Source organism: Meriones unguiculatus, chromosome 4, assembly GCF_030254825.1.
Source record: "Meriones unguiculatus strain TT.TT164.6M chromosome 4, Bangor_MerUng_6.1, whole genome shotgun sequence".
Taxonomy (NCBI): domain Eukaryota; kingdom Metazoa; phylum Chordata; class Mammalia; order Rodentia; family Muridae; genus Meriones; species Meriones unguiculatus.
Genome location: NC_083352.1, coordinates 84527838 through 84551837, shown reverse-complemented (window position 1 = coordinate 84551837; position 24000 = coordinate 84527838). Strand labels below are relative to the sequence as shown.

The window sequence follows — 24000 nt, the reverse complement described above, 5'->3', positions numbered from 1 at the left end:
CTCACACGCTCATACTTACGCAGCTTTCCTATGCGTCCCAGAACTGCCTCCCTAGGGAACAGTGCCTCCTGCAGTGGACTGGGCTCTTGCATATCAATTATCCGTCTCTTAAAGACATGCCCACAAGCCATTCCTTTCTTGGATGATTCAAAGCTACATAAAGGTGACTGTGCTAACTAGGACAGGATGTAACTTAGAAAAGAAGGAATGGAACCAAACGGTTGGGTGGGTAAGTGATAGCACGTGACAGGGAGGGAAGAAGAGCAAAGAGTCTGAGCTTCTCTCCGGGTGATGCCTTAGGAGATAGCAGCTGCCGTGATGGAGTCAGCAGTGCCTATCCCCAACAACTCTTCGCTTGATGACAGAGGGTGACAGGACTTAACTGCAATTCAACTCTTGACTGGCATTTTCGAGTTTTTAGGGATCCCCTTCCCTCAAAGATCAGACATCCAAATTTCCACAATTCAAAATCTAAGTACCAGCAGTGAGCAGAGCGCTGCTTTTTTGTGTCTGTTGTCTTGAGGACTCTGGCCATAGTTCCCATCTCAAAAGTTGCCTTAGGTTCCCTCAAGGAGGTACTGTTGATTTGAACACCCTTCTCATCATGAGCACATCTCATTCCTTTCTACATTTCATATATATTTCCAAGAGATGTTGGCTCACTTAACCAGACCTCCCACAGCAGGTGGAGACTCACTTCCTTCTGGAATGTCCCTGCTGGTGGCAGCAAAGCCCAGAGTGTAGGTGAGACTTTATGCCCCTCTGCACTCTAATGATGACACCTGTATTCCTCACTGTGTGTCAATATCCAGCCTCAGGACCACTTGGGCCCTAGAGCCCATCATCTAGGGCTAGCCCATCATCTTTCCATGTGCTTGACCTGCAATGCTCCCCCTGAAGGCTCTAAGACCCCTCCTACCTACTCATGGGGGCTCCCTGGTATTCACCCTATGTTTTCATGCCAACTTCATCCTCTACCCAATACTTGTCATGCAAGCTACACACAACTCATTTTTACTCTTCATTTTTTTTTACTAGCCTCTTGCAGCAGACAAGCATGGTAGGTGTCTTTTCCTGTTGAATCATACCCAGAGCCTTGCACAGAGTTGATCCTCAAATCCACGTGTGTAGGTAGAAATGTAGCTGGAACTTGTAGGGTATGCAGTGGGCCATGCTGGACCTCGCCCCACCTCAGCACAGCTCAGGTCAGGAACCCAGAGGATGACAGATGTATTTGGGGTGCTCTGACTTGGCTCCTGGTTTGAGTCCATGATCCACTGCTGTACCCTCTGCCATCCCAGGTCTGCGTTTTGTGCCAGAGAAAGTGTGGGTACCTCTAGAAAGCTGAGTGTAGAGCTAGGCTTGGCTTGGAAGTCACCTGTGTTGACCCAGAGCCGGCACACTCAGCCTTTCCCTTTGGAGTTTTGAGTTATGTGAGTCTGTTGTAAATGGCAGCAGATCCAAGGAACGGGTGCCGTCTTGTAAGACAGGCCCTGGGATTCCATGGTGCAGGAAAACACTACTGTAGAGTGAAGCAAAGCAATGAAACAAGGCTAGAGGGCTTGGGGTCGAACTCGGTGACTAGAGCGTTTTCCTAGCATGCAAGGAGCCACGGGGTCCATCCCCAGCATTGCACAAACCAGACATGGGGGTACATGCCTGCAGTAGCCTGTACGTGCAGCACTTGGGAGATGCAGATAGGAGGATCTGGGAGTTCAAGGCCATCCCCTAGAAGTTCAAGGTCACCCTCAGCTATTAGTAGTGAAGTTAAGACCATCCTGGGATACCCGAGACCCTGTCTCAAAAACAAAAGAGAAAACAAGACTTTTTCAATGTTTTCATCATAAGAATAGTAACTATTTAGGACAATGAATATATTTATCTTCATTTGACTGTTATACAGCACATATACACAATATTACACATATGTAATAAGTACATGTTAACACACTTAAAACATGATGTTAACATGTACTTATTAGATAGCACTCAAAAATAAAATTTAATCCAGGTATTGTGACATCTGTATTTAATCCCAACACTTGGGAGGCAGAGGCAGGTGGATCTCTAGGCATTTGAGGCTAGTGTGGTATGCACAGTGACTTCCAGGACAGCCAGGGATACTCAGAGAGAGTCTGTCTCAAACAAAACAAAACAAAACAAAACAAAACAAAACAAAACAAAACAAAACAAAAAAACATTTAAAAAATTTAAGAAATGAATATCAAGAAAAAAATGACCACTGGGCATCGCAGGGTTGGAGACAGGAGGTTTATGTCCTGACTGGACACAGGCCACAGTCTTGTCTGGGAGTCCACTATGGCCTCATCCGGTCTCTTCAGAGCGCCCTCTGGTGGCAAATCTCAGAAGTATCTCCAGGCCCTGGGCCAAGAGGGTCCCCAGGAACCCAGAGATGGGCTCCTTGGCCACCAGGATGGGTCCACTTCTGGTGCTTGAGCCAGGCAAGGCTGTTGTCTTTAGGCAACCAGTCTCTGGGAACCACAGCTCAGGCTGGGGAGAAAGAGGCCCTTTTGAGTCAGGAGCAGCTGACTAAGAGCACATATGGACCAGGCAGGGAAGGGAGAATGGGCTGCCAGAAGAGTGGGTTTTGGTGACCTAGTGGGGGCAGCTCCATGATCCAGCCATTTGCTGGGCAACAGAGAGCTAGCTTGGTATTATTTCAAACTTCAGTCTTCCTGTACAAACTAAAAATGTAAAACTTTGTGTGCTCTCTTTGATTTTAAAGAGATTTTTCAGCCTCCTTTACTTTTCCTCTTCTTGTCTTCACTCTTCTCTCTACTTTTTTTCTAGTGGCTCCATGGCCCAGGAGTCATTTAAACGTATTGTCCATGTGTGTGGGACGGTGTGGAGGGGCTTCCCCAGAGGTGTTTGAAGAGCTGTGGCAGCCAGTGTTTATGACATAGTATCCTCTGTCAGCTTTGTGGTCCCTTCATTTGCTCCAAGAGTCCTGTGAAAAGAGACCAGTGACACCCAAGGGCATTTATTCAGGAAGCACAGGTAACTGGCAGTCGGAGGCACAAAGGGTACTGATTTCCACCTATCCGTCCATCTAGGAATCCATCCATCTGCTAATCCATCCATCAAGATCCTTCCATCCATCATGATCCTTTCATCTGTCTGTTCATCTCTCTACCCATCCATCTGCCCAGCCATTCATCTATGAATTCATTTATTTCTTTGCCTTCCCATCCATCCATCCATCTGACATGCATTTACCCATCCATCCATCCATCCATCCATCCATCCATGATCCATCCATCTATCTGCCCATATATATATGCATTGTCTCATCTATCCATCCACAAATATATACATCCTTATAAATATGCATATCACCTGCCCATACATCCATCTGCCAACCCATTTATCCAACCATAAAAAAAATCTGTCCATGTACATGTACTTATATTTTCTCATTCACCCATCCATAAATACATACATACTTATGAACATATGTTTCACCTGCCCATCTATCCATCTGGCCAGAAATGAATTTGTGTACTCATAAAGAAAAGATACTCTCTCATTGTGCCACCACTGAAATGTGAGCTGTTTGTTTGGACTTTAGTTTTTAGAGCTCCATCTCGGGACTTAGCATGCGCTCAGCAAGGGGCTAAGTTGAGAGGAAGCCCTGAAGAAACACGACTAGCCTCGTGAAGGTTGGGTAGGAGCTGTGTGTTGGTTGGACAGGACTGAGATGCTTGTCCACACCTGGATCTCATGCTGGGACCAGGGAATCCAAACGTCCGTGGGCAGAAATGAGCGAGAGTCTACTCATCAAAGGAAATGGTGGAAGATCTGTTGTCAAAAGAGAAAGAATTATGTACCCCATAATTATGCCAACAGAAGACCTCTCCTGGGTCCTGCAGTCCTCAGGATTCTCATAGACTGATCTACTGTCATAGCCTTGCACAGTTGAACCTCCATGCTCAGCAATGCCAGGAGCCAAAACACAGGTTATTCCTTGTCTCCTGTGGTCTATGCCCTCTGTGGTGGCTGATGCTTATTTCAAGTTTCTGGGTAGCCCTGAGGCTTGGCCTCTTGTGAGGTCGTTTCAGGATGTAATCTGAGGCTGCTGCCATTCAGGGCTCCACTGACCCTCATTTCAAGATGGCCAACAGTGTCAGCTATAAGCAAGAGGCCTTGGGTTCTCCATCATGTGGTTGCCTTCATGGCTCAAGTGTCTCCATGATGTGGTAGTGGCTTCCTCCAAAGTGAGGGATCCAAATGAGAATTTTAGTATCACAAGTTGGGGAAAGGGGAGGGGCACATAAGAAAACTATAGAACTAGAGTACAGAACTAGACACAACTGTGCAAACCGTGTGTGTGTGTGTGTGTGTGTGTGTGTGTGTGTGTGTGTATGTTTCTGATTAAGTGACTTTGTGGACACAAGTGTGTACACTTAGAGGACAGAAGCAAATGTCTGGTATCATTCTCCCTCACTCTTCACCTATTTGCTTTAAGTCAGGGTCTCACCTTGAAGCTACCAGTTTTGAGGCTAGGCTGGAAGCCAGTAGCCTACAGTGACCTTCCTGTTTCCGTTCTCCTCAGAGCTGGGGCTACAGACATGTGCATGATTCCCAGTTCAGTATGTAGATGCTGGAATCCAAAAATCAGTCTTTAAGATTGTACATTAAGCACTCTTAACCAGAGCAATCTCTCCAGACCTTAGGTTTGGTGAAGAAAAATCTCCCTCCCGTGATTCCACTATCTAGTGACTAGTTTCTTTTTTCTTTCTTTCTTTCTTTCTTTCTTTCTTTCTTTCTTTCTTTCTTTCTTTCTTTCTTTCTTTCTTTCTTTTCCTTCCTTCCTTCCTTCCTTCCTTCCTTCCTTCCCTTTCCTTTCCTTTCCTTTCCTTCCTTCTTTCTTTATTTACTTTTCTTTTTCAAGGCAGGGTCTCTCTGTTTAGTCCTGGCTGTCCTGGAACTCACTTTGTAGACCAGGCTGGCCTCAAACTCACAGAGATCCTCCACTGGGATAAAAGGCATGCTCTACCACCCAGCTAGTTTCTTTCTTGCTGCAGGACAAAAACAAATAGAGTCAAGTGCATAAAGCTTATTACTTTCTCCTCCCTTCAAAGCCAGTGGGGGGGGGGAACCAGCAAAGACAGGGAGGAGAAAATAATACACTTCTACCCCTTAAAACACATGCAGGGTGTCATCTGCTCTGTGTTTTTGTGTGGTTTTGTTTTGTTTTGTTCCCAAAAATTAAGATAACAGCAGACATATCACCAAGGGTGGTCCTCTTAAAACAGTGTTTTTTTTTTTAATCACATAACTATTGTGCATTTGTTTTATTTTACAGAATAGGATTAAACATCCATTAAAGTTAAAATACGTGTATCTGTCTGAAGCTCTCATTTCTCTTCTTTTAGTAAGTTGTTGTGGGAGTACTGCTAGCATTCAAAGCTTTCTTTTCTAAGGGATGGTGTGATAGCTCAGCAGTTAACAGCCTGTACTTCTCTTGCAGAGGACCCAAGTTTGATTCCCAGCACCCATGTCAGATAGATCACAACCACCTGTAACTTCTGGCCTCCACAAGCATCTGCAGTCACATGCACATACCTGTACACAGACACCTATACACCTAATAAAAAGTGAACGCTTTTTTTAAGACTTTAAACATTTTTCCAAATATCTGTGTATATGTGCATGTATGTATACATATGTATATGAAGATACACATATGCATGGGCTGATTTCAGGACTTTGTTATCTTAATTACTATGTTAAATTATTGATATTTTAAGATATCAGTATAGTTACTTAACAAATACTTTAGCGTAAATTATTTGCTCCTTGTATGATAATGCCATTCCCAGCAAGGACATGTAGCTGAAGCTCACTGGCCCAGTTTTCTGGACCTAATAAATTCTCTAATGCTAGATGGCATAGTCACCGAATACACACATAATTAACTTTTCTTCCCTAGAACTCAGATGTAATGGCCGGGTGGTCAGCAGCTTTATCGCAATCATAAGAATGAAGGCTTTTAGGGGAGATGATGAGACAGAAAGATGGATGACGCTTGGGTCTTTAATGACTTCATGAGAAGTTTTGAATAAAATCCAGGTAGGGAAATCTGAAGAAATAATATAATCCTCACAAGTGTTCCTAGTTGTTTAACTTTTTAAAGATTTTTTTAAAAAATGTATATGTCTGTGTATGTGCATCTAAGTACAGTGCCCATTGAGGCCAGATGAGGGTGTCAGATCCCCTGGAGCTGGGGCTACAGGTGGTTGTGAGCTGTCTGATGGGTACTGGGAACTGAACCTGGCTCTTCTACAAGAACAGCCAGTGTTCTTGGCCACTGCACCGTCTCTCTAGCTCCTTTGTTTACTTTTTTTTTTTTTTTCAGATAAATGACATTTTTTTTTTCAATTTAATTTTTACCTAGTAATATGTAGAGATCTTTCTAGGCAAACAAATGTGATTCTTCTTTGCAAGTACACTTAAAAATAGTTAGAGATTAATAAGCAGTGGTTTTGTGTGCCTCGTGTGTGCCAGGCTAGACGGGTAAAGACTGAGTGCTTTACCTCTGAAAGTCCTTTCATCTTCAAAGTAGCTCCTTGAGACTGTGCTGTCACTAATAGTACAGTTAGAGATACTGAGGGATGTGCCGCGGTGGGACATGGAACCCAAGGGCCTGGCTCAGAGCTGTCTTCCATCTCCATTCTTCTTCCTGGAAATCTGTTTTGCAGTTGGCTGTGTTCTTTGGGAAATAGGGAAGTGCTCCCCAGGCAGCTTAGCTGTTCCTTTCTGACTGCCATCCAGTAGCAGGGTCCCAGCCCATCCATCTCCCCTCTTCTCACCCGTGATATCATATGAGAGCCCGAAGCCTGTATCTTCCTATCTGGGTTTTCTCCTTCTGTGTATGGCTTCCATCTCCTCTGCTTAAGCATCCTGGCAAGCTCAACAAATGTTGATTGATTGTCTGTGCTTTCCCTCAAGAAACAGAGCACCACGGGGCTCAGAAAAGCCTCTTTTGGTTCATGGATATTGAATGAAAACTGTTCCTTGTGCAACTTTGCCTGATTTGGTTTCTCTGAGATTAGCACCGAGAGAGGTTGCTGTCTCAAGAACAGGCATAAGCTGAGGGGAATCATTTGTCAAAACCAGGATGCTGATTGCCTGTTGATTTTAAATGGCGGGAAGGCATCTTATACTTCCTAAGCCTGGAAGAGACAAACTCCATAGATTTCTCTCAACTCCAGGCACAGCTGCATTCAGTCTCCTGACTCCTGGGCTGACCTGAGCATGAGGTGGTAAAACTGATCATGCCATCACTCGCAGAGCTTTGACCCCCTACCCCCTACCTCCGCAAGAAGCACATAGGCAGAAGTGAAATGTGAGTCTAGAATGATAGAGCCATGGAGCTAAGGCCATGGAAGAGACACAGACACCAAGTTCAATGCCTGATTCCAGTGTACCAGACAAGTGGTCCCCGGAAAACCCTGACCCTCTCTGGGCGTCATTGTCTTATGAGTTAAATAGAGACATCCCATAGGCTAAGGTGGCTCCCTGGGTAAAGTGCGTCCCACAGCACCAGGAGGACCCAAAGTTCGATCCCTAGCACCCATGTAAAACCGCTGGGTGTGCCAGCTCACACTGGTCATCCCAGCCCTGAGGAGGCAGAGATGGGAAGATCCCTGGGTCTCATTGGCCAGCCCCGGCAGCAAGTCCTAAGCTCTCATAAAACAAGATGGATGGTATCATAGGGAATGACAACAGAGGTACAGGTACACACACTGTACCCAACATGCCTGCACCCGCATGCGTACTCATCTAGAGTAATATTTTAGGGTCAGAGGGCTTGATTTATCAGGTCATTTCTTGTCCCACCAAGGGTCAGCTCTCTGAATGTGTTCTTCTCTACACCCTGCTGCCTTATGTCTAAGCTTGTGGGGCTCAGTATCCACTTCCTATTTAAGTTTAAAAACAAAAGATTCTTTGGCCTTTATTTTTCAACCCCCTCCCCCATAATTCACCATTCCCTCTCAGAAAGTTCACTTTAAATGCCCCTTTTCACAATACAGAAAGTTAGAGAGTGTGTGATGAAAGGGAAAATAGCCTTCATCTTCTGGGGCGATCTTCTCTTGTATTTACTCAACCATCAAGAATGCATTTTCTATCTCCGTACCTACCCCGAGACTGCTTGTTAATATAATCATCCTAAATTCCGCTGTAACCAAACAAACTACAGATGCTTACAGGCAAATGAGACTCATGTGTGTGTTGGGGGCGGGTGGAGGGAGCGAATGCCTCAATAGGACAGAGACTTTTTAAAAATTAGCTGTAATTATGGGAAAAGAAAATATGGGCAACATATTAAAAATAAGCTCCTTTTTTTTTTTTTTGAGGAAAAAGACCGCCATAAAGATAAGATGATGTTTCTTTTTATTGACATGAATTGAGATAATTTGGACCCTCGGGATTAATGTTGGGTTCCACATAAATAATGACACCATCTGCCATTCACGATGCGCCTTTCTCTGAATAGACCCCATGAAGCATCCTGCAGCCATATGCTGTGTGAGCGTAAGGGTGGTTATTTAAATCCCACTTGGGCTATGCAACTCCAGTTCCCTCCTGTATTTTTCCCTCTTTCATTTCCAAACTGTTCCCGATACTTAGTGAAAACCATGTTTACATTGTTGCTCCACGAGGTAAGCACATCACATCGGAGAAGAGGGAAGTGGCTTCCAGCTGTGCGTGAAACCCAGCTCAGAAGGCTCCCTCCGCCTAGAGTCAGCAAACCAAGAGCCACACACTGACTGCTGTTTGTTTTCTCAGGGACCAAACACTAAGAACAGTTTCTTTGTTGAGGGATGTAATTTTCGGAGACGGTTAGCAACATTTTACTGAGATGGCTCAGTAGGCGATGTCCTCGTGGGGCAGAAAGGAGAAATGGCACGTAAGCAAGAAATTACTGTACACCTATAGGAGGTATAGATGGGGGGGGCTCACCCCCCTCCTCCAAGAACAAGCTGGGTTCCCAGGTCTGCCAGGTTCCCCGGTTCCCTGGGGTGCCAGGTCGCCAACAGACACTGAGCCGAAAAGAAAAAGAATGGAGTCCGGGAGTCAGGAACCTATGCTGGGCTCTACAGGATTCCAGTCTGGCTGAGAGTGCCAGCGACAGGGCAGGAGTACTTCTCTAAGGATAGATAAATCAGCAACTCTTACACAATATTCAGTAAAACAGTTTGTGCATTCTTATATTGGTGAAACAGCTCAAGTATCCTTGTGTGTGTTTTCCAGGTACTATATGAATCTTGGAAGGTAGGGAGGGGGTCTGGGGTACATATCTTTCACTGGTTGGGACTGGAATGCTGGTGATGTCCTATTTGCATGCAGGTGCCTGCTCCATCACTATCAGTGACCACCTGTTTGGTGGTGGCCAGGTTTCTGTGCTCAGAGGGAGGTATGGCTATAGGCCATCTCAGGATGAGATTTTAAATCTTGAGTTTGAGATTTCCAGGTCTGAACACGCTCCACCTCGACAGTTCCCCCGGTGGCACAGTCTGCAAGCCCCACATCTTGAGGAACTGGTGAGGTGGATGTTGGTATGAGGGGCCTTGCCTCAATAGATAAAAAAGCAGAGCTATAGAGGAAGGCATCCAATGCCAGCCTTTGCCTTCCACACGCGTGTTTATACAAGTGTATGTGCACACACTCATGGAAAAAGAAAAGGAACTCTTTAGTAAAGTTTCATCAAAGGACTCTTTACCTGCTGCAGTTGCAATACCAGGAACCACTGAATTTTTATTATCACATCTTCCTGTGGCCTTTGAAGGTCGGTTCTTTGCTAGATCACAGAATCAGTTGGTATCCAGTGGGCCACGCACATTTTATGGGATCTGGGCAAGTCATCATTGTTTGAGATGAACTTGGGAGGAAAGGAGCAGGGCCAGATTCTGCCCTCTCAACCCAGTCATTGTGGGCAAAGATGTGACACCCACCAACATGTCTCTCCAGAGTCCATGAGTTCAAGGATTGGAGCTACAAGGATGCACTGGACCTTTTAAGGGATAGGGACTGGCGGAAGGGAGTTAGGTCATTAAGGTGTGCACTTGGAATGGATGTTGAAACTCTCTTCCTCTCTCTCCTTCTTCCTTCTTCTATGGTGCATTTCTCTCCTTCATGTTCTGCCTCATCACACCCAAACATTAGCACTATGTGACCATGGACGGAAATCCCCTGAGCTAGGAGCCTGGATACCATCCTTTAAGTTTGCTCTATCATGGTAATGGAAACTGACTGATACACCAGTGAGCTGGAAACATTCTTACATATACGCACATGTCACCTGCTGTGACATGAGGACATGCTCCCTCCCAAGGGCCTCTGTGTTCTGAGGGCCATAACCAGCAGCTACGTGACCCACCCCAAACCCAAGAGCAGAGGGGCTCGGTAGGTGGGACATGGTAAGGATCTTGAAATGGGGTGTTACCCTGGATCACCTGGGGAGGGCGATCTAGACCCATCAGGAAGTTCCAGGAAAGAGGGAGGCAGGAGGTCAGAGCTAGAGGAAGCTGGTTAGCCATTTGCCTTGTGGATGTAGAAGAGGCTCCAAGAGGGGGAAGGCAGACAGCCTCCAGGAAGTGGGAAAAAGGAGATAGATTCTCTTCTGGGGTGCCAAGCCAAACAGATTGCAGTCACACCCGACTCGGACTTCAGATTTCTGACCTCCAGAGTAACCAAAAAAAAAAAAAAAAAAACCTGCACTTTTGTCCTTCGCTAAGTTGGTGGCAACTTGTTCTGGAAGTAAGGGGAAGCCGAGGTTCCATCTCTCTTTAGAAGCTGGGCCTCAGCCCATCAGGATACTCATGTTGGCTTGGGACCTGGCCAGAATATAAAGTGAGGAGGGCAGGAAGATGCAGGCACACCAAGTGGGGCCACTGGGAGTGTCAACACCAGCTCAGCTTTAGGAACCCCTATAGCCTGCACCTCTACACACTCCACCAGGGCCTACCTTCGGGCCTTTCCCCCATGCCTACCCAGAGAGCCGTCTCTGTGCCCTTTGAGATCCTGGCTGCCTTGCAGCATTGGCTCCTGAACAATGGAGCCCTTTGCCTGTTTCTAGGGGCCTAATCAAGTAGCACCCGGGGCTGATCCTACAGCTCTCCCTGAGAAAAGAAGAGGGGGATATCCCCTCAGGGGCCCCCCGAAAGGAATCTAAGAACCTGTGCCTTTCAAGGGGAGTTTTGGTGTTATGAAATTGCAAACCACACTGTGTAATTTCAGCAAAAGGGATTCGGGTTCCCTCAGAAGCAGTGCTGAAATCAAATAATCCACTTATCAAGGTACCTTTTGTTTCAAGGGAAAGGAAACAATGAACCATATTTAGTGGAGAGAGAAGTCTTGCAGCCAAGGAATGTTAATAAATCAGAAATGGGAAAAGGGAAAAATTCAAATTGGCTCAAGTTTCCAGCAAGCTGCAGTGACTTGGCAGGTGCACCCGATCTGGTTTTCCTTGAGGCACACCAGGACAGGCCAGCGAGCCTTCTGCAGGTGTCTGAGGGAATGGGGGTGAGTGGCTAGTATCTGAGGCAGAGCATGCTAGACACATTAGAGCAGGTCCCCCTTCTGGACTTGAGATTTCTTCTTATATGAATATAACTCAAATTGTGTGTGTCTGTGTCTGTGTCCACTTCTGAAACCTTAAAAGCCTTAGTGTATCTTATCAACGATCTAAATAAGGACGGGAAGGAAAAGACTGGCGTGTTGTTAAGTTGGTAGAAGTTTTGCCTAGCATGCATGAGGCTCTGGGTTTGATACCCAGCATTGTGTAAACCGGGTAGGGTGAAGCACTTGTAATCCCAGCATCCAGGAAGTAGAGGCAGAAAAATCTGGAAGTTCAAGGTCAGCCTGTCTTTGTAGTGAGTTCATGTGCAGCCTGACTACATGAGACCCTGTCTCCAAAAGGAAAGAAAGAAAAAGAATGAGGAGAAAGGGGAGGAGAAGAAAAGAAGAGGAGGAAGTGGAGAGGAGGGAAAAGAAGAGGAAAAAGAGAGAAAGTAAGATGACGAGGAGAAGCCAGTAATAGTCCCATAATCCCTTGCCTCCTCACCGGGCTTGCTGTAGACCTGAAGACTTGACGTGTTCTGCAGGTCTTCAGTTGATTCTCTCTAAAGAGATGAAGATTCTGAGACTTGAAAGTTTCAAATACTTATAAGAAATAAAAATCCCCCTGTTGTAACCAGTAGCCCAGGGAGTCACCAATTCCTCATAGGTTTTGTCTGACTCCAGTGACGTTTACGTCAATGTGTTTCTTCTTTATGAGCTGGAGAATGCTCTAGCTGAAGTCCTTTCTTCTTACTGACGCAACTGCTGGTGTCTCTGATGTCTAATTCTCTCTCCTGCCATGGGACCTTGCTGGGTCAGGGTTTCTCTGCTGTGGCAATATGGAAGCTCGTGGTGAGTACTGCCCTGTGTACCAGGAGTGTTTATCAGCATTGTTGGCCTGCCCCTACTCTGCACCAATAGCATTCACCCTTTAGTTCTTTCCATCACTAATGTCCCCAGGGGCTTCAGAGATGACCCAATCGGAATAGTATTTACTGTGTTCACATGAAGACCCGAGTTCGATACCCAGCATGGGCCCATAAAGACCTCAGGTACTCTGATGTGTACTTATGATCCCAGTACTATGAAGGCAGAAACAAGTGGATCTCTGCAGCTTACTGGGTAGCCAGTCTATCCAAATCACAAGCTTCATGTTCATCAAGAGATCTTGTCTTAAAAATGAGGTAGAGAGTAATTGTGGAAGACGCTTGCCATCAACATTTGATTTGAAGGAACATGTACATGTATGTACATGCAGACAAATAGAGACAGACAGATATATAGAGAAAACATATACAAAAATAATTAAATGTGGCTGAGTGGTGGTGGCACACATCTTTAACCCCAGCTCTTGGAAGGCATAGGCAGGGAGATCGCTATAAGTAGGAGGCCAGCCTGGTCTACAGAGCAAATTCCAGGATGGTCGAAGCTACACAGAGAAATCATAAAATAATAATAAAGAGAAGTGCCTGCAGTCATGACCAGTGTCCCCTTGGGCAGATAATCAGTCACCTTGGTTGGAACTGCCTCTTCACCATTCTTTGCAGAAGTCCTTAAAATAAGCCTTAAAACAAACCCACTTGACCTGGCCATATATATTCTGGAAAATTCTATTTCAATGTTACCCAATTCAAAGCAGGAAGGATCTAGAAGTCATTTGTCACATAGTGACGGGGGCAACTTCTGAGAACCCCATGCACTTGGGTGATCCCTCCCTGCTGTTTGACTATCACACTTGGTACTCATGTGACTAAATGGCCCTGTGATGTGATTGACAGGCTCTGATCGTGCAGTCGGGAGGCAGTGTCCAGCATTGTCCTAAACATGCTTTATCACAGTGGATCATTATGAGGCAGTGTATAAGGATCCCTAAGCCAGGGGATTGATGGTTATTGGCAAGTGTGTGTGTTGTCTATAATTTGTACATGGTCCATCTTTTTATATGACTGCTACGAGGAAGGTTTGTTCACACCAAAATCTCCACAGGTGTCTGAGTACTATGTTTTGCTGCAAGCAGTGGCTGAGACATCATCACTAGGCAGTGGAGAGTCTGAAACTGTACTCCTTACTGTACCACTGTATCTACACAGTCATGATACACTGTGTCTTCCCGTGGTATATGACTACTTATATATGGTACACTAGGGGTCTCCACTGCTTCCTCCATTCAGGGCAAAGCTGCCTCCTTCCCATACACCTAGAAAGTCCCCTCCTCATACTCCAGAGTGACTCCCTCCATCCCCCCACCAGAGTCCCTAGACCATCTCCTTCCACCTGCGTGAGCCTGCCTGACCTCTCCATCTTGGCCCAGAGAGAATCAACTGAAAGGGTCCATGTTCTGTCAGCACATCAGAGAGTGAGCCTCGTGGTGATGGCAGTGCATCATGAGGCCCGACAGGGTCATTTCCCCCGAGGTATTCTGTCTGGGCGCTAAGTGACACAGGCACCAACCAGGTCCACTATCTCGGGATCTCAAAAACTCAATTTCCGGTGCTGGCTTTGCACTGGAGCTCTCTGATGAACAACTGATGGAGGACACAATATCCCTGATGCCGACAGCAAGCACAGATAGAGAAAATGGATAAACAGGGAGGGAGGCAGCGAGCAGACACTCTGCCTGTGGCGTGGAGGCCAGATGGAAAGGTGCAGCTGTCCGAGGCTCCCAGCGCCTCTCTGCATGGCCTTCAGGAGCTGGCACAGGCTTGTCTGAGACATTGATTCAGACCCTTGAGATTGCTCATTTATTCTGTCTTCCCTAGAGATGCTAGCAGGCACTGATGAGCCAGGAGGAGGGTTAAGAACATAGTCAGAGCTCAGGCGCTCACAGCAGTGTAGCACGCGTTCTGTGCAGTCAGGAAATGGTTAAGAAAGTACAGCAAGGATCTCAGACACTCCCAGCTCCTTAATAAGGTAGATTTCTCCAAACTTCCTCAAACACGTGAGGTGTTTTGGTAACATGTATAGTGTTGAAGCCTTTGGGAGTACAGAGATGGATGTGCATACCACTAAATCATAGACGGATGTTTGGGTGGCATATTGGCGAAACTCAGGCTTTATGACGTCAACCACACCATCGGGAGAGTGGATCGCTTCTCATTCTTTCTAAAAAGTTCTTTTAAAACATTTACTTATTTGTGATTTGTATGTATGAGTGTTTGCCTGCATGTGTCCATGCCAAGCACTTGCAGTTCACACAGGGCCCAGAAGAGGGCGTTAGATTCCCGAAACTACAGTTACAGGTAGTTGTGAGCCACCCTATGGGGGGCTGGATATTGAACCTGGGTCCTTTGAAAGAGCAGTGAGTGCTCTTAACCACTGAGCCATCTCTCCAAGCCCTCTTTGAATAATTTAACCATAAGAAAGTATACTGGTTCTTCACCCAACAAATGTTGATCACTTAATATAGACATGACAAGACTTAATGCACTTGGGCGGATTGGGATTTGGATCATGTGATCTTGTTTTGTTTTTTTTTTCTTTTTATGTTTTAGAAGGACAATTTTAAAAAATAGTTAATTAGTATTAATGCATCTTCTGTTTCAATCAGTAGAACTATCAACTATTAACCTCTTGACTAATGATAGTACATGCATATATTCGGCCACTGTCTCAGAAATGTTTGATTGAGATGGCTCAGTCGATAAAGCACTTGCCATGGGAGCATGAGGACCTAAGTTCAATCCCCAGAAAAAAAGAGCTGGGTTGTATACCCATGTGCACATACATCAGCATGGATACATGCATGGAGAGGTAATAAGACATGAACACTCATCAGGAGCCAGGGTCTTGCTAAATGCATTGTGTGACTCACATGACTGAACTTTCTCATATTCATGTAGTTGGGAGAAAGGAACCCTGTTGCTCATGAACCCCTGGCTCTAGCCAACTGTCATGAATTTCAACAGGATCAGTATAGTCAGGATTTCATGGGGGGAAAAAAATCACATTTTCTCTTTTCCCATTTTCTCATCTATGTGCAGACATTCTCATAGGATATTTGTTAAGGTCTGCCTGGGTGAGGTTCCAAGCCAACAATTTTCAAATCCTGCCTAGAATGCAGTCAACTCTCAGTGGTTACTGCCTTCGTCATCCAGAGTGGCTTCTTGACAAAACACACGTGTGTGCACGTGCGTACACACGCGCACACACAGAGAGAGACAGACAGAGACAGAAAGAGAGAGGCCCAGACCCCTCCTATTCGGGAGGAGTGAAAACTGATGGGAAAACTTGTCAGCAAAGCTTCAGGTTCCCAGATCACCCTGCTACAGATGGACCCCGAGCATCCCATGCTCTGCTTTGTCTGTGTAGCCTTATCTCACTCTCCCCCAAATAAAACTGTCTCTAAATCTCCCTACTTCAAGTTCCAAAGAGCCATCTTATACTGACCACACTAAATACTTTAAAATAAAAAAATCACTAGATGTGGCAATTAGCTTTGTGGTGTTTTGTAAAATATAGAGACTTTCTTAACACAGCCAGCACGGGCACTTCCAAGGGCTCTTCCTGGAATGTTGTGCCTTGGCAGATTGTGTGTTTGAAGCTGGACCAGGACTGAGTGGGTTAAACTGGAGATGCTCAGCCATTCCTAATAAGAAAGGAATGAAGGTGCCCTTGTCACTGGTGACCTCGGCACAGGGCCGCTGGGCTAGGAACAGAGTGTATTTCTTTGAAGAGACATCTTGACAACCCAAGTTCATCTGGACGCAGAACCAAAGGCAGCTTTGATCTGCTTGCCAGTGTCCCTGTCGGGAAGGGATTAGGGATGCTTCCAGGGGAGAGCAGGCAGGATGTCCCATATGCTCAGGGGGTGTGTAAGCTGCGGTCAGAGAGAGAGGCGGTGAGGAAGATTGGAAAGAAAGAGGGGAAGAACAGCCTCCCTGCTTCTCTGTTATGAATGGGGGATAGTTTGGGCTTCTCGGGATTCACAGACAGCAGGCAAGGAGGTGGACTGACTTGAGGCTGCCAAGGTGGCAACTGGGCATTCGTGATCTTGAGCCCTGCGTGCAGCAGGCATCCTTAGCAGTGCCCTGAACAATGCAAGACAAAACCCTCATGGGGATCTCACCATGGACAAACAAATGGCTATCGGCACGCTGGCTGGCGGATGCGTCATCTGGGGTGGCTAGAGGAACCCAGGAGGGAGGGGTATGTGTCCTTCATTCCTGACTTGATGTGGAGTCCTAGCAGCTCCACTAGGCACAGACTTAACTGTCTGATGATTCCAAGGGGGTTGTAAACATTAAGTCCATCCTGGGGGTCCAGCAAGCAGCTCCCCTGGGCTGTAGGGACTGACTGAGAACCAGACCGCGGCTAACATCGAGACACCGTTGCTTATACTCTTCCAGTTGCAGACCAAACCCAACTGTTCACCTTCTTACTATGTGGAGAGGGAGGCTGGGGACCCGGAGACTCTCAGCTTTCTAAGATGGTGTTTCAGTTTGTAGAAATCCTGTAAAAATGCTGTAGGCTGAGTAAAACTAATTTTCAGATGGGACCGGAGCATTGTTGGATCTGAATGCCCTAGATAACAGAAGCTGGGCTTCCTAGTACCAAAAAATGCTGGCTACTGTAGGGGTTGAAACGTGAAGGGGATCAGAAGGGCTAGGGGTCTTGAAGGTCTCCCTCCTAAGCAGAGGGTGGTTGTCTTACGAAGCCTCTTGCACATTTTGATAATGAGCACTCTGACGTTAGCTATAAAGGAAGACAGTAGTGACAAAATGGCCTCCAGTGATTAATGGCTAAACTTGCCAAGCCCAAGGGCTCAACATCACCGAAAGACTCGAAGTCCTTACACATAAACACAGGTGATTTTGCTCCTTGTTTTTGAATAATGAGGGAGGAATTCTCTTGTTGCTGTTTTTCCTAACAGGCAAGATCTGTGCATAGAGGGCAAGGGATATAAAACCAAGATGGCTTGCTCCCATTCTTTTTTGTTTCATTGAATATTTTTGCTTTTCTTTATCTTAGCATTGACAATGTGTCTAAAAGGGTTGCAAACATAATAAAAAGAATTTCCACACACTTTTTAATATATTTTATGTGCACTAGTGTTTGTACTTGTCTGTGTACTGTGTGCATGCAGTACTAATGAAGGCCAGAAGAGGGCACTGTATGCCCCTGGAACTAGAGATCTAGCCGGTTTCAAGGCTGTGGTGCCCACAATTGAACCCAGGTCCTCCGAAAAAGGAGTCAGTGCTCTTAGCTGTTGAACTACCTCTCCAGTCCATTTCCACACACCTTTTGCCTAGATGCCTCAGATTTCACAGTGCTATCATAGCTGCTTTAGGAAGATTTTCTTCATTTTCCTCCCCTCTGTCTCTGTTTGTATCTCCCTATCTCTTTTCTCTTTATCTTCTCCTTTACGCCATCCTCTACTCCTTCATGGACCCATTCAAAGTTTAGTATTATAACTTGTCAGTGTCGGTGTGTGCTGCGTTCATATCTGTGCACATGTGTGAGGGTTTCACTCATGCAGGTGTGTGTGGTGGTCAAAGGTTGGCACTGGGTGCCTTCTTCTACTGCCTTCCAGCTTATTTTTGAGACAGGGTCTTTCTTCAAACTGAAAGCTCAACATTGCAGCTAAACTGGCTGGCCAGAGAGCCCCCTGGGGTCCTCCCAGCTCTGCCTCCCCAGGGCAGGCTTTTACATGGGTATGGGGGACTTGAACTCAGGTCTTCAGGCTTACACAGTGAGTATTCTACCCACTGCCTCACCTTTCTGGCCCTGAGGTTTAATCTTGCTTGTAAGGATTGGATCTAATTCTATTTAATTTTAACATTTTGTTGTGGTTGGTTTATTTTTAAAGGAAGCGTCTACCCAAATGCCCCAGCAGTATTTATGAAAGTCTATATTTTTGCCTCAGGATTTGAGGTTCCATCTTTTAACATCAAGCTAAACCTTTCTGTTTCAGGGTTTGCTTGTGGGTTTTATTCGATTCCACATGTCATTTTCTTACTCCTAAGCTTACTGATTTGGCTGGAATAGCTGGCCAGGAAAGCTGAGAGGTCTCCTGTCTCTGCCTCCACAGACGCGTGCCCTGCTTTATTTATTTTTCTTTTTATTTTTTCCAGTAAATTCTGGGGATCTGAACTAGGGTCCTCAAGTTTGTGTGGCAAGCCCTTCATGGAGTCCTCTTCCCGAATGCCCATAATTCAGTCTACTTTACGTATTTATATATTTGAACCTAATTAACTCTGTAATTTGTGGACCACCCGGAAGCACCAGCTATTTCCTGAAGGACTCCACAGCTTTGATCTTGCGGACTTTAGAGCTTTTATCCCTTTGTTCTAAACTGCAGCCAGAAGCAGCAGCCTGTTACTGACTTAACTTTGCTTCTCTCCCCTAGTGACAGAAGGTCGTGGGGTCATCGATAACGTACAGAGATTCTCTTCGTTGCCTCCGTACCTACCCGTGAGCTTCCACATCCTCAGAGCCGAGACCGCCTTCTTCCTGAAGGAGGCTAACCCGGACCTGCTACGGAATGCCAGCCTGCAGTCCAGGGTGGAGTCTTTCTTCACCTACAAGGCCAGGCAGCCCCCAGTATTAAATGCCAGCTATGGGCCATACTCTGCGGAAAAAGTCATACCTCTGGACTTGATGTTGAACCCTAACTTTTTAGGCCCAACCAATAAGTTTCCTTTTGACTGGAGGCTGAAGGCCTACATCCTCCGGGAGAAAGTCTACCTGAGCCGGCCCAAAGTGCAGGTGCTCTTCCACATCGTGGGCCGAGACTGGGATGACCGCAGGGACGAGAAGCTGCCCTGCTTGCGGGTCTTTGCTTTCCGAGACACCCAGGAAGTTCGAGGCAGCTGCCGTCTGGGTGGGGCCCTGGGGTTGTGCGTGGCCCAGCTGGAGATGCTGCCGGGCTGGTTCAATCCCCCGACGGTGGTGTCCGGGCGCAGGAGGCCCACAGAGCAGCCAGAGGGGAGCCGCGTGGAACTGTACTACGCTGTGCAAACGGGAGACGAGCGAGAGGATTGCTCTGGAGGTGACACCAGAAAGGACAATGCCATCCGTCCAGGAAAGGATGGACAGGAGGACAGGACGTCCCACCTGCAGAAGATTGGCACCGTGGGCCTCTATCGCACCCAGGACAGCACCCAGCTCAGCGAACTGCGTTTGGATGGCAATGTGGTCATCTGGCTGCCCTCCCAGCCTGTCAAGCAGGGAGACATAGTCACTGCTTCTGTCACCATCTCCAATAACTCTACTGTGGACCATTTCATCCTAAGGTAAGTACCTGGGCTAGCCTCTGGCCGTGGTGTGTCTAGAATGAAGCGTGATCCACCCACCACGTGGGGACAATTGCCACCTTCTACAGGTACATGTCCTCTAATACAGAAGCCAGTGATACCAAGCCCAGATGTGCTGGGAAGCTGTTCTTAAGCTGTGTGTGTTGTGGGCAATGAGAGTGACACTGGCTAGAAGGTGGCCTCTTTTTCTCTACCATCTAGAGAACTGAATTCAGGAAGACAACCTGGCATAAAATCAATGAATTTGCTTGCAAGTGTTATAGATGTCTCGGGTAAAAAGAGGGTCTGCAGACCACCCACTCTAAGAGACTTGGAGTTTTTATTCAGATTTAGGGTGTCCTGCCTAGTGATTTGTCTCTCTTTCTCATTTTCTATGGATGCGTCCTTCCGTAGCGGTAACTGACTTTCCCTGTCTGTAATGTTGGTGGACTTGGGGGAGGGTGGGAGCTCTAACCTCATTGTGGGCGCCCCAGCAAGCATAGAAAGACCCACTACCACGAGGGAGGGTAAACGGCTTGTGTTTCAGAGAAATGGAGACTTACTGCCTGGTTTGTGGAGGAGGGGGAGGAGAAAAGCCATGCGAGAACCTCAAAGCTGGGATTACTATGTTAGCCCTTCCTCCATCCTGGGAGCCCATGGCCTTGGGAGGGCAAAGCAAAAGAGGTTCAGTGCTGCAGTGGTAGGGTCGTTCACCCCAAGGTTTCATCAGATTGGACAGCAAGGCGAACCTGTTCGGGCGAACCTCATTTGCGTATCTATGGATGCAGGTTGTGTTAGGAGCGTGCACAGTCGTGCCCAGGGACACTGATGCCCCCGAGGCTGTATCGTAGAAAAGGGTGTTGAATCCTACCTGTACTGTTTCATTGGTTTTGTGGTTCCCTTTGGTAGCTAGGGCGCCTCAGTCACTCAAGGGGTACTTCCAGCAAAACAGCAGATGAGTTCATCTTGGGCAGCTTGCCTCCATCACCACCCTGGGCTCAGCACAAGGTGTCCGGCGGAGCTCTCATGGACCAGTTCTCACTGTAAGGGTTGTGGGACTCAGCTCGGGGACACCTGCTTTCTGTCATGCTTAGGCAAAGCCCCATGAGGCAGGATGTCTTCAAGCTAGGGAGGAGCTTCGCAATAGGGAACAGTAGGTGAGGTTTGTCTTTAAGTAAAGGTGAAAAGTAAGTTAGTCAAAACAGAGGGATTCTGATTGTGAATCAGAAAGTCTTAGGTTATAATTGCTAAAACTACATGTTGGTTCTTCATAGGGATATATATTTATATATATATATAAAATGCTGTCAGATGATTTGCTTCAGGGAGAATAAATGTTTTCAAAACAGAATGCCAGCCTGCTATCCCACACTTCAGTGATGTCTTATTCTTGTAGTCTGGCTGCCAGGATGGTTATTTTTAGGGCTTTTGCCTTCTTGTATGTGTCACCTAAAGATTTCAAAATGGAAGATTTTGATACATTTCTTAAGGTATTTCTTCTCCATCCAGGTACAAATACTTATTTGCTGAGAGCTCTGTCTCTCCCAGATACTCGCCTTTTTGTGTCAGGAATCAAACCTTGAACCCAAGCTCTCATTCGTGCTTGTTAACAGAGGCTATGGCTGAACTGTACCCATAGCTCTTTCCTTACCGTTTGTGAGTGGACTGATGCCGCAGGACCCGATTTTCTATGGCTTTGGGTATCATTAAAGGACTTAGGGCACCTCTTTGTAAAACCCATGTCTTCTACGGGGTTGAAGTGGATGCGTTTCAGGGAGTCCTCTCTGAAAGTGTCTGTGGCTTCCTGCAACTGTCACCACTTATCAAAGTGGGACCAAGAGGAAGGAGATTTGGGGTGAAGGTCCACCTTTACTCTCCCACCCTAGTCTCTCCGGCTGAGCAGGGAAAGTTACTGAGTTTGAGCAGAGAAACTTACTGAGTTTAGATCTGAGTAAATTGCTTTGCCTGGGGCTTTGGGAGCTTGTAAATTGAATACATACCACATGGTGCTAGCTTGGGGACATGGGGACAGAAGGCAGCTGCAGCACGGCAAGGGAGTCGTGGCATGTCCATCCATTGTTGTCCTCCGCTTGTGTGAACTAGCTCTCGCCTTGAGAAAGAACAGCCTCTGCCCTCTACAGGACAAGTCTGGGCTACCTGGATCTAAGGCCCAGGCAGTCCTGTTGCAGGCAGAATACTCCAGCCTGGCTATTGCAGAGGACTCTGGATTTTTCATCCCAGAGCTAGGACCTGTGTTCTGGTCCTGTTCCTGCCACACACAATCTGAGTGACTGGCAAGGCTTCTCCTCACAGCCTCAATTTGTTTATCTTAAATATAAATTCAATTATCTTACTGACATCAATAGGTCTGTAATGACTCAGTATTTAGGAGGCATTTATACCAGTGTCTGGTACATAAAAAATTGAATATTATCAACAGATTTTAAAGAATTGTGAAACTTCGTTGAGTTCTGTTTTAGCAGCAGAGGGACATTGAGGTGTGGATTCCCCAGCTCCCAGTCTTGTCCCCCAAGCTGTATGGATTGACATTTCACTCTGGCTCTTTCAGGAAGGATTGTCTTCCTAGAAAGCAGGGTTGTCAGAGCATGGAGGGTGATAGAGGACCTGGAGCTGAGTTTCCTTTTGTCCAAGTTCCTTGATTCACAGCCTTCTAATCATGAATCACAACAGGCCTCATGAAAGGAGGTAAGCTTTGTTCACACGCAAAAGCTATGTGACCCCTGACCTTAAACTTGACACAGAGTTCCTCATCACAGGACATCCAGTGTGCTCTCTCTCTCTCTCTCTCTCTCTCTCACACACACACACACACACACATATACACACACTGTTCTGAACCTGGTGACCAGGAGGAAAAGCATTGTTTGAGAATCTATCTTGAAGTTATCATTCTTATTCCAGAGACTCAACTTCACTATTAGAAACAGGGGAGGGAAATCTTTTGAAAATGGGGAAATGACTTACTACTTTTACAGAGGACCTAGGTTCAGTTCCTAGAACCTGCATAGTGGCTCATCAATGCCTATGACTTGTTCCAGATAACTCAAAATTCAATGCCTTCTTTTGGCTTCTGTGAGCTCCTCTGTGTGTGTGTGTGTGTGTGTGTGTGTGTGTGTGTGTGTGTGTGTGTTACATATAAACTCACATAGGCAAACACACACACACACACACACACACACACTCTGAAAGCTTATTATTTATTCCACTCTAAGTTCCCTGATTCTTTATCTCAACTCTCTCCACTTCCTTATTCTCCAACCTCTACCTCTTTTGTCTCCTTTTTAATCTGGACATGTCTGTGCATCCCTTTAATCCCAGTATGCAAGAGGCAGAGGTAGGTGGTTCTCTGTGAGTTCAAGGCTAGCCTGGTCTACATGGAGAATCCCAAGCCTATCAGGATTGCATAGTAAACCTCATCTCAAAAACAAAGCAAAACAAAACTCATTTCTTTTTTTAATGCGCTCCCATAGTAAGTGCAGAATCACCCAGTAATGCACCTGTAGCCAGCTTTGTCATTCGGTCTACTGATCTAAACCTTAATTTTAAGGCCACACATTAACATTTTTAACCAAGTTGCATGTAATAATTTGGATAAAAAAATCATAGGTTGTAAGGCATGTTTTTCCTTTCAAGTTTATACATAATTAAAGACATTTTCAATGGGGAAGAAGTCTAGCTGCCGTGGGCAGATTTTGGAAGAAATGTCCAGTTTCCCTTAAGAGAAGCGTGCAGTGGAAAGATGAACTATGAGACCTTCGCTTGTGCAGGTGCCCTCTTCACAGACCCTAGGTTTGGAGAAAGATCCCGGGTCATGGATGGGCTGTTTATGCTCTACCCACTCTGCTGATCCTATGCCATAGGGCATCTGGGCTGAGAAGTGACCACGGTATTCGGGCACCGTTACCACAGCATCTCAGAGACCCTTGAAGACATTTCATCGGCAAGGTGAAGCTTTGCTCTGCTAACTCATCCCACCAGCAGCTCCATTGAGCAGCGAGCCCTCCAGGCCAGGCAGAAAGGCTCTGCGCTTTGGCAGGCTGGGAAAACAGCTGTGTACATGTGAGGTGCTCAGTGTAGAAAGGTCTCTCCCACCCCCCGATGCTCAGGATCACCCAGCTCTCCAGCCACAAGGGAAGCTTGGTTCTCCATCTACCCACCACAG

General features: G+C 46.4%; 1 protein-coding gene across 1 annotated transcript in view; it reads left to right on the top strand.

Moving 5' to 3' along the window:
• Nucleotides 1-24000, top strand: part of Tmem132c (transmembrane protein 132C) — a 242963-nt gene that overhangs the window by 29358 nt on the left and 189605 nt on the right. The window contains exon 2 of the mRNA XM_060382303.1: nt 18932-19817. Within this exon, the coding sequence (XP_060238286.1) occupies nt 18932-19817 (886 nt within the window). The remainder of the gene's footprint in view (nt 1-18931; nt 19818-24000) is intronic.